An 11,690-nucleotide genomic window follows, 5' to 3' on the forward strand; every position below is an offset into this window, starting at 1 on the left:
AATAATATTTAAAAATCAGCCTTAAGGCTTTTTCATAAACGACTGAAACTCAGACCATTAAATATAAGTATAGAGTTTGTCTTGAGAAAATTTTATCAGGCGTCTGACAGGTACGATTAACTTTTTTGTTTGTTACAAATAAATTCATTATTTCATTTTATTAAATTAACAAAATAATAAATAATCATATACCATTAGTTAAATAGTTTTTAAAAAATTAATTATTTAACTAGTAATTAGTTTGTAATTTTACTTTCTTAATATTGCATTAGCGACATAATCTTGTGGCTCGTGAGTTATCATTTTGGACTTTTGAGAGTCGGTTGTTAAGGGAGCAATTGGCCAATCCGCAAAAACCGTTAACTTTAGTTAATTTTTCTTCTCATCATCTTCGTCTACACACTAATATTATATACATACTCATATATACATATACTCTGTGTATATATCGTGAGTCTACGGGTTTAAACGAATTACGAACCAAGCACCAGCACCAGCGATTCCGTTCCGTACCGGGTACATTTGTCATCTACGTGCGCGGTGAACCACTCCCGATATAATAATTTCTTTGTGGCATTGGTAAGTAATAAACGGGACAATAATTAAATTTTTCATCAACTAAACAATATCTACATCTCCATAATTGATATATCGCTCCCCAATATATATATGCCCTCTGCTGGTCCTTGATCGCGTGGTTTAATTTTTATTTCATTGTTTTTTTAGTTTCTTTTGAATTTTTTCGTAAAATCCCTCGCCACTGAACATCCATCCAACATAACTTGGCTACATTGTGGTTAGAGTATACCCTAAGCCTCCTTTTCGTTGCCGGACACGCGGTTTGTCTTTTTATTTACTCATTTATTCATGCTCGTGTATATATTTATTATTATCTTGAATTACTAAATATGGACAGGAAGTTGTACCCATTCCTAAACTAACCTAGCACCTAATATTCACTTGAAAAAAATTTCAGAGTCTAGACTTGCATAGTTTGTAGCTTGATGTGTTTTTTTTTTTTAACTTTTTGAAACAGGTTTTATTTTATTATATTTTTAAATTTAAAATGTGAGTCTATTTTGAGTAAAAAGTTTAATTGATAATTCAAAAGTTACAGTTATAATGTTCTATGTCGCTGGTTTTTTTAATTGCCAACTAAAACTTTCAAATAAACTGTAAATTTTTTTACTTGGATACAAGTTATAATTACTTCTTAAATTATTTAGAGCTGCTCGCAGTTCATAGTCGTGGTGTTAAAATCTAACCAGCTTTTGATAAATAAATTGTGTTTGATATTTTACAGATAAGACAAAAGTTAACTAAATAAATAAATAAATATAACCATGGCGGTAAATGTTTATGCGACTAATGTGACAACAGACAACCTCAGTAGACATGATATGCTTGCATGGGTCAACGATTGTCTCCAATCATCATTCACGAAAATTGAAGAACTATGTACGGGTGCAGTTTACTGTCAGTTCATGGATATGCTTTTCCCCGGCTGTGTACCACTCAAACGAGTCAAATTCCGCACAAACTTAGAGCACGAGTACATACAGAATTTCAAAATTCTACAGGGAGCCTTTAAAAAAATGAATGTCGACAAGGTAAACTGGTTTTTAAATTAACAAAAGTATATTTGTTATTAATTATTAATATTAATGTAGAATAACTATCGTATAAAATTAATTAAGTATTTATAGTCGTAAAAATAAAAAAAATAAAAGAACAAAAAGAAAAAAAACTATTTTGTTCGGCGTGGTCAATCAGGTAATTCCAGTGGACAGACTGATAAAAGGGAGATTCCAAGACAACTTTGAATTTTTACAATGGTTCAAAAAATTCTTTGACGCTAATTACGATGGGCTTGATTACGATGCATTTGAAGCACGTGGGAGAATTCCACTTGGTAACGGCGTTGATGGATGTCATAATTCATCAAATCCTCAACTGGTACCGTTACCAGCCCAACCAAGACCATCTCAAATGCATCAGAAGCCAATTCCACAACAGCGAAACATCGCACAAAGACAGCCGGGTACATTATTCCCCAATGATTATGTACTTAGTAATATTATGTGTCTGCTTAATCTGCATGATATCTTGTATTTAGATTATACTTATCACCAGGCCGCATTCTAATTACATCACAGGCTTCGAGGATGTCACTGTTGGTTTTTTGTTGCACAAACGGCCACATAATTTTTTTTTTTTTTTTGTAAAATAATTATTATCTAGAAATGTATATATTATTTTATTTATTAATTTATGTAATTATGTATATTTTATTTATAATTTTGGTTATATTTAGTTTTGCACATTAGATTTTTTTTTTTGTTACATAAATTTACAGATCGTACCTATCGATAGGCTGATCAAAGGTCGTTTCCAAGACAACTTTGAGTTCTTGCAGTGGTTCAAGAAATTCTTTGACGCAAACTACTCCGGAAACGAAGCTTATGATGCACTCGCGATGCGGGGAGGTGAACCCATGGGTAGCGGCGGAAGTAACGTACCACGGGGTTCAGGCATGATGAAACGGCCTTCACCACGCGATCCACCTCCATCTAAACCTATTACGCGTACCGGTATATAATACTCACTCACCTTTAATTAATTAATCACCATTTGAATTTTATAAATATTTTAAATTATCAATTAATTTAGTTAATACATTAGTTTTGCTAAAAATTAATTTTTAAAGCTGGATCGTTGTGAGAAAAGTAGATGAATTAACAGTTTTACTAATGGTCAGATTTGCTGTAAAAAATAATGGAAAACTAATTTTTTTGAATTCATTTTAAAAAAAGATGAATTATTTATTAATATTTGCCAATAACAACAACCGCACATTTTTTTTATATCGTAAGATTCGATTTTCTATAGGTGATATTCCCGTATCAACAATTTCTTCAGCTGCAGTGAAGAACACAACAAAGCCTAGTAATTATTTATAATGATTTTTTTTTTTTCCTTTATCATTTTATTTTTTTCGCGTAATGCTATGCTACTGTGAATGCGTTTGCATGAGTAATTAATCAACAAACTAAACTGTATTTAATTGTAAATAATTTAACAATTCAAATTTCATCTTAATTATTTATTTACATATAATTATTCTTTTATAACTTTAGTTAACAAAATTCAACCCACTCGTCAACCAATAAAACAAACCATCAGCACTCGTGGAGATAATGGTAAAATGGATGAACTCACTTCTCAGGTATAATTTTTTTTTAATTAATTATTAACTTAATTTTAATCAATAAATAATTAAAATATTTATAATTATTTATCAAAGGTTTCTGAGCTCAAAGTAACGATTGATGGGCTAGAGAAGGAACGAGATTTTTACTTTGGTAAATTGCGAGATATCGAATTAATGTGTCAAGAGACTGAAGATGACCAGCCACCAATCGTACAAAAAATATTGGATGTTCTTTATGCTACAGAGGTAATAATTTTTTATAGTAATTATTGTTATTGTTTATAATTATTTATAAAATCAAAGATAGATATTTTTATTTTTATACCACTGATTAAATCTACATACAACTTGGTGATATCAAGACAGAAATATTTTTTCTCGCGATAAAAAAAAAAAAAAAAAAAAAAATTTTAATAATGTTAGAAAAAAAAAACAGAGAAGCGAGAAATGTTTACCCTAAAATGATTTCAGGAGAATGGAAATAGTCACGAAGACATCGCAGAAAATTATTAATCATCCTTGTCAGTTATCTTTCATTTCGCAAATTAAAGGTAACAATGAGAATGGTAGATCTTCAGTGTCTGATCTGGTAGTCTTCTTCGTTCTTTGGTCGACTTTTTAAATTTACGGACGATAATTATAAAATTATATCCATTATTAATTAAATAAATAATCAAACATCTCAGGGATATGTTGTGTACTTTGGGTTTAGAAATATTTTTTTCAGTATGAGGGTTTGTGTGGTAAGGGTTGTGTTTGTCCTCGCCGATGTCATCCAATTATACTAATCATTTCATCGACAGTCTAATATTACATTAGAGTTATCTCAGTAGAATAGTTATAATCATATGTAATTGTTATATTTACTTTCAATTTCTTAATCGTCATATTAAAAAACAAAAATTATCAACACTTTCTATCTTCTTATTAAGGGTCAGTTTTTCAAACCGGGGTTATTTTTATCCGGGTGTAAATTAATATTGCTAGTATATCTATTAGGGTGATCGTTAAAAATTAAATTTTCTCAGACGCCCAATTAAAAGCTTCTTTCTAGTGAAAAAATACCTGGGGAATTTCGTTTTTTGTTTTTAAGTAAAAAGAACACGTGCCTCAGGAAGATTAAAGTTCATTTTTCGATACAATCCCGGGTTTTTCTTAAATATTTCATGAAATATGCAAATTAAAGGAAAAAATCATAGGAACGATTTTGTAGGAAATTAAATTCTTGACAGAAAAGGTCATATTTATTTTTTTAATAAAATGTGTATTTATGAAGATATTTAAAAAAACTTTTTTTAGATCTTAGCAATCCAGCATTTAAAGGATTACGAATGTTAAAAATAACTTTTTTTCTTAAATGTAGATAACTTCGTAACTCGTAACATTAATCATTAATGCTTGTTATAGTTTGTATATACTTAGAAAAATGTTATTTTCAAAATTTGTAATCCTTAAAACGCTCAATTCATCAGATCTAAAAAAAGTTTTTTAAAAATATCTTCAGAAATACACATTTTATAAAAAAATGAATATAACCTTTTTTGTCAAAAATTTAATTTCCTACAAAATAGTTCCTATGATTTTTTTCTTCAATCTGCATATTTCATGAGATATTTAAAAGAAACGCAATGGTATCGAAAAATGAACTTAGATCGTCCTGAGGCACGTGTTCTTTTTACTTATAAAGAAAAACCAAATTTCCCACGTATTTTTTCACTAAAAAGAAGCTTTTTATGGGGCGTTAATAATATATAAATATACCAGCAATAATAATTTATACCCGGATTGAAAATAAGCCCAGTTTGAAAAACTGGCCCCAGTTTTTGTTTTCATGTAAAGTCATATTTTTGCACGTTTGCTTTTTTTTTATTCTTTATTGACAGCACTGGAGCTTTGTAAAAAGTTTCTTATCTAAAACTTGGTCAATATATTCAATTATTTTATTAATTTTAACAAATCAGTAGAATAATAATATATTTAAAAGTTTAAAAAATTTTTTTTCGTCTGAAACATTGAATCATACAATTAAATAGTAAATATTTAAAATATTTTGTTGATTATAGAGTAGTATTAACACATTTGTTCTTGTGATTTGTATAAATTAATTAAATACAAATAATAAATGTATAATATTATTATTATTTTATTATTTAACTTCTGAATAAGTTTTTGTTACTTTTAATATTAGTTTACTTTATTCGATGTACATATGTTTATTTTATTTATTTTAAAACAATTATTTTATTATCACAATGCTTCATTAAAATGCAAATACACCATGGAAATGAATTTAAAAGCCGAATACACGATTGTATAGGAACTATTTTATTTAAATGGCTGACAGTGAACTGAAAAGAAAAAGCTTTGACGTTAAATCACGCAAGTTTAAAAATTTTTTATTAAAAAACACTGATTGTAATTTAAAAACAGACAATTAAAACGTTTAAATTTGAATTTATAAGTATGGATTTAAAATTGTTAATAATAAAAGAAAACAAATGGACATTTTTTCTCACATGAGTTGGCTCGAATGTATTTCTTCTCAGATTGCCGCTTGAGAAGAGCTCTCACGTGGCTTTAAGAAAAAATTTTATCAACCTCAAACAAGTCTTATTTATTTTAAATAATCATATTTATTAATATGTATTTTTTTTTTTATTTCAGGATGGTTTTGCACCACCAGAAGAATTGGAAGGTGATGGTCTTGCTCCAGATGACGAGGAATATTAACCAAATTTAAATTATCATCATCATCATCAATTTAATCAATCATTAAGACAGCAGTGAATTTTAATAGCGTTACCGCACGCTATCATTCGTGAGCCAGTAAAAAAAAAAAAGAAAAAAATATCTATTACCTTTCACGCATAATTAATAATAAATATTAATCTATCATCTAGTGTTTTCATTCAGACATTCGTTTCATTACTCTAATAATTGATACAAAAAATTAAATTTCATTTTACTTAAACATTAGACTTAAATTATTTAGATGAATCTAAAAAAAAAAATTGCAATAGATAATTGTGTCAAAAAAATTATTTGTTAGAGAGCTAACAGACTTTATTAGTATGTGAGACATGGTAACATATAATTTTTTTTTTTTTTTAATGCATTTACATCTGTGTGATCTTGCGTGCTATGATCTTTGTACAGAAAAAAATTTTAAGGTTCACAAATATTAGAGTCGGAGCTAAATGATGTTAATGCTGCTGAACAAACCTTGTTCTTCGTGCCTAAGATTTATAATATTCTTTGGTAATTTATGTTAATTTTATTATTCAATTCCTGTAACTTTTTTTTTTTTAATTTTATTTTAATCATTAATTACATTGTAAAGTTTTCACAATAATAGATTGCTTTCAATTCCTTTTGTAAATTGTTATTATTTTTTTTATTATTTACAAATTAATTATTAATTTTTTATCAATAACTACTATTAAGTGCACGCTACGCCACACAAATGATTTCATTTAAATGTGACGAGTGATTGTGATTTATCAGCATTTTTTTTTTTTTTAATTATAATATTAAAAAAACTTAACTGTTTTTAATTGTCTAAATTGATGGTAGCTTGTACAGAAAATTTAGATGACTTAGATCTGAAAAAATAAAATTATAATACTCAGTCATTTAATAAAATATATGGCTTCTCTAAATATAAAAACAAATAAATAATTAAATTATAAATAATAATTCTAACGTCGATGGAATCACTGTCGGATATAAAACAATTAATTTTTGGTTTTATATAAAAAAAATAAATAAATGAATGAATAAAATTTATGATGTTATTGATGGGAAGCAAGAGAGTAATATTTTAAATTGAAAGATTAAATATTTGAGTAAATAATTGCATTTACTTGATATTAATCTTTTATATAAATGCACATACGCACGAGTAATTTAAAGTTTTATTAAAATAATTAAATATGATTTGATTTTTAAGTAAAAGTAAATAAGATCACATATTTTTCTTGCATTTAATTGTACTGTCCGTCATTTTTTCGTTTTTTCATTATACTTAATGTCTATTGTTTACCGATTTATATTTAAATAGCACTGAATATAAATAATTTTTTAAAAAACAAAGCTTATCATGTTTAGTAATAAGCTTTTTATGATAAATTACATAAAATGTGCTGTTGGATGCTTTGAAAATAAAATAAAAACAAAAAAAAAAGAACTTTAATTCTGATTCTAGGTATAGATGATTTTATATTGTTTTAATTGAACACACTAAAACTTTTTAAATCAGTTCGGATAATACTTTTTGATTTATAATTTAATATTATTAAAATATTGTGTTAATTATTTTGACATTTATTTAAAAAAGTGGCAACGATTCAAATTCAGATTCTTCTCCGATTCCAAAAAAACGAGTCCGAGTGTCTAAAAAGCCATATTATAGCAATATCAATTAAAAAAAAACTATTTATTATCACCTAAATATTATTATACTGTTATGAAATAAAAATATTTTTATTTTTTTTTTATTTTTAACCTATTCTACATTTTTAATTAAATTTGAGGGAAATAAAAATACTTGGAAAAGCTATTTCATTGAAATGAATAATTAACAGTATATTCTGTATTAATTACAACAGTTTGTAATTTAAAAAGTAACAATATAAACTTCAAATTTATGATGATATCTGCTGACCAAATGTTTGTAAACGACACAGAAAAGTAGTTGATTGAATAAACAAACTCCAAGTCGTCCTAAAAAATACAAAAAATAATAATTAATAAAAAAGGAGGTTCGACCGAAACTAAGGAGTCAAGGTAGTGTTTGAATTTTTTTCGTTTGCTAAATTCTCCTAATAGTTATAAAAATTCATTATTTTAATTTATAATAACATAACGAATTCATAAATTAATATTTATTACTTATTTAATTAAAGAAAGTAATGAAATCACTTGGTTATTTTTGACTCATATGGTTTAAGGGGGGGGGTAGGGTTTTAAAAAATTTTTTTTTTATTTTTATTTTAATTTTAATTTTTTTTTCTGAATGAACAATATGTCGAGAATATTGTGTACAAATTTTAAATCAATCCGAGTAAAACTAACGGAGTTACAGCGTTTCAGATGACCGGCTGTGATACCTGATTTTTATACCTGCCCGACCTGCCCCTGCATACCCCTAGTAGAAATCAGCTGCAATTTTCTTTGTTCTTCCGAATCCCTTTCTCCGGCTGTGTGTCTTTCAAAGGATGTAAACTGATGACTCAATATAAGTATAAAAATTCATATTCTTTGATTGATAGTTTATTTCAAATTTTCACGAATAAAAAACTTTATATGGATTTTCCCGGAAACGTTATTTTTAAAGTCCGTGAACATCATAACTCAAAATGTACTAAACCGATCCCTTTGAAAATTTGAACATTACTTCTTCACATAAATCAACAGGTAACTACGAAGAGTTTTTTTTTTGTTTTTCATTTTTTTCTATTTTTTAATAACAAATTAACCGCGATTTTTTGAGCTAAAATCGCGTTTTTCACTTCCAAGTGCTGTAAAAAATCGAAAAAAAAAAAAAAAAAAAACTCTTCGTGGTTACCTCGAGAAATTTATCAACTTTAACATGCATATCAATTTTTTTTTTTTCGATGATCCGGTAACGAGTTATGATGTTCACCGCAAAACGACTTTTTTTCGAGGCGCTTCCGGAGATTCAACGTCACCGGCTTATTGATCAATATTTTTCGTTGAAAATTTTTTCTGATATTCTTTAAGAGTTGTACAATAATATGTGATTAAGTTTAATGAAATTATATTACTCATCTCGCCGGGAAAAAATCACAAAAATATGCTTTTTTTTCTCCTTTAAAACCCTACCCCCCCCCCTTAATCCCATATTTTTTTCGCACATCATCCCTTGTTGATCCTAAACTCATTCTAGGATTGGAAAATAGTAAGGATTCACAGAACTTATGTTGAACCTTTTCAACCCTGTTGATTGAGGTTTCTGTGAATGGAGACCATATTACTGTTCCATATTCTAAAATGGGCAATATAAGAGCTGAGAAGAGACAGATCCGGGATTGGACATTGCTGAACTCCTTGCTAGTTCGTGTCACCAGTACAAGTATTTTGTAGGCCTGGCGAGTTATTTTATCTACATGTGACGTGAAATTCAGTTTGTTATCTATGATGATGCCAAGGTTCTTGATCTCATCGACTTCATGGATAGCTTCGTTGCTCAGATGATAGTTAGTAGGGTCCTTAGTTGGAGAGCGCAAAAACGACATCACAGCACATTTTTTGATATTCAGGTCTAGCTTGTTTCTCTGGCACCACAACGCAAATTCATTGATGTCGTTTTGTAACGTATGAGAGTCTAGCACACTAGTTATTGTCCTGTAGATCTTGAGATCGTCAGTATACAGTAAGTCCTCCGATTGAAACTTCATACAAATATATATAATAAATTTTATAATTTTACAGGTAAATATGATGGAATTCAGTAGAGTAGATTATTTTTGTATCAACAAATAAAATTTTTTCGGTTCTCAACTTCTGTCTGGACTTTTTCAACTCAAAACCATTAATAAAAACTTTCATTTACTTTACACTAATTAACTTACGATCTAAATTTCAATTGAATATATGTAAGAAGTATTTATTTGAGTAATTGTATATAAATTAAATTAATCCATTATATGTATACATTTCAGGGTTGCGAATTCTTTAATGAGGATATTTGAAATTAAAAATTAAATTTTTAATCCGTAATTGAAATTATATCGATTAAAATTACGAAATTAATTTTTAATTCAAGAACTTGAATTGAAAAATTAAAAAATTAATTTTAATTCAGAAACGTGAGATTAAAAATTAAAAAATTAATTTTAATCCAGGGACGTGGGATTGAAAATCTAAAAATTAATTCAAATGTACACACGTGGGATTAAAAATCGAAAAACTTATTTTTAATTAGACAATTCAAATTAAAAATTAAAAAATTAGTCTTTAAATTAACACGCATTTTTTAATTGGGTTTACAATTTCAAAAATTAATTCTAATTGAGACAGATGGGATTAAAAAATTAAAAAATTACTTGTTAATTCAAACACGTGGGATCTAATGAAAACGTTCGTGCCTAAAAAAATCGTTATCCGCGTTTTTACTGTAAATTTCGTTACTTAGTTAATATCAACTAAAAGCCCAAATATATCATTAGAAAAAGGATTTTCAGAACCAATACAGAAAAAACAATTAGTTACAGTACAATTACCTCGGAAACTTTTGAAGAGAATTAAATTGCCTACAAAATACCGCAAACAACATATACTCAATAGGTGAATTTTTATGATACTAAAGTTAGCCGACGTCTAATAATTTTTGGATTTTCTTTTAGACGGTAAATTATAAAAAAAAAAAAATTTGAAAAATTGCACCTGTAGTTTTTTAAATTTTCTACATGTGCATATTTTTAATTTTTAATTTTTTTGTAATTGATTTGTTGAAAAAAAAATCAAAAAATTTTTAATTGTCTGCTAACTTTAGGATCATATATTTTTTTTTATGATACTAAAGTTAGCCGACGTCTAATAATTTTTGGATTTTCTTTTAGACGGTAAATTATAAAAAAAAAAAAATTTGAAAAATTGCACCTGTAGTTTTTTAAATTTTCTACATGTGCATATTTTTAATTTTTAATTTTTTTGTAATTGATTTGTTGAAAAAAAAATCAAAAAATTTTTAATTGTCTGCTAACTTTAGGATCATGAATTTTTAAACCTTTTAATTTATTGAGTACTGGTGCATGTTTTCGTGCAAATTAACTTTTTCTTTAAAACAAACATTAACGTTAAACGTCATACAATCTCATTTATCATATAGTTAGTAATAATACTAATTAAATAAAAAAAACATATATCATTTATTGAGTAAACTTGGTAGTGTCCAAAGTCTCCATAAATAAACGAGTATTTTAAGCTTGCAAACAAACTTTGTATAATGAGCACTGAGAAAATTCCCAAAGATTATTTTTTATCATTTAAGTTTATAAATAAATCTCAGAAAATGGGCACATGACCCTTTTAGGATTGATAACAGATAACAAAAAAAAACATCTTAGAGAATTGAGAGCATGCTATTTTTAAAGATTTATTTTAATTTAATCATGTGAATTTTTATCTATGGGGATTTGCGTGCCCTAAATTCTTAAAGGTTTTTTTTTTATTCTCATTAACAACATTTATATATAAATAATCCCGTTTGATATTTTGATAAAAAATATTTATCTTTTCATATGATCCTGATGTTAGTAGATAATTAACAATTTTTGAATTTTTTTTTCAACAACTTAATTTAAAAAAGAAAGTTCAAAATATGATGGTCCTGAAGTTAGCAGACAATTAGTAATTTTCAGATTTTTTTTTCACCAAATTAATTACAAAAAAACGAAAACTAAAAATATGCACATATAGAAAATTTAAAAAACTACAGGTGCAATTTTTTCAAATA

At 26.9% G+C, this 11,690-nt stretch overlaps 1 protein-coding gene across 6 annotated transcripts; it reads left to right on the plus strand.

Annotated features, from left to right (window-relative positions):
• Position 1: 1 nt before the first annotated feature.
• On the plus strand, positions 2–6,106 carry LOC130670636 (microtubule-associated protein RP/EB family member 1). 6 transcript variants are annotated; one of them, XM_057474075.1, is made up of 8 exons: positions 273–579; positions 1,304–1,610; positions 2,357–2,591; positions 2,890–2,946; positions 3,138–3,226; positions 3,305–3,457; positions 3,683–3,762; positions 5,876–6,106. In XM_057474075.1, the coding sequence occupies exons 2-7, from the start codon at positions 1,344–1,346 to the stop codon at positions 3,722–3,724; spliced, it is 843 nt and encodes a 280-aa protein (XP_057330058.1). In that variant the 5' UTR covers positions 273–579; positions 1,304–1,343; the 3' UTR covers positions 3,725–3,762; positions 5,876–6,106. The 6 variants fall into 6 exon arrangements, with proteins under 6 accessions (XP_057330056.1, XP_057330060.1, XP_057330058.1 ...); XM_057474073.1 differs by lacking the exons at positions 273–579; positions 3,683–3,762 and adding an exon at positions 2–110; XM_057474077.1 differs by lacking the exons at positions 2,357–2,591; positions 2,890–2,946; positions 3,683–3,762 and adding exons at positions 54–110; positions 1,774–2,041.
• Positions 6,107–11,690: the final 5,584 nt, after the last annotated feature.

Source organism: Microplitis mediator, chromosome 6, assembly GCF_029852145.1.
Source record: "Microplitis mediator isolate UGA2020A chromosome 6, iyMicMedi2.1, whole genome shotgun sequence".
Lineage (NCBI taxonomy): Eukaryota > Metazoa > Arthropoda > Insecta > Hymenoptera > Braconidae > Microplitis > Microplitis mediator.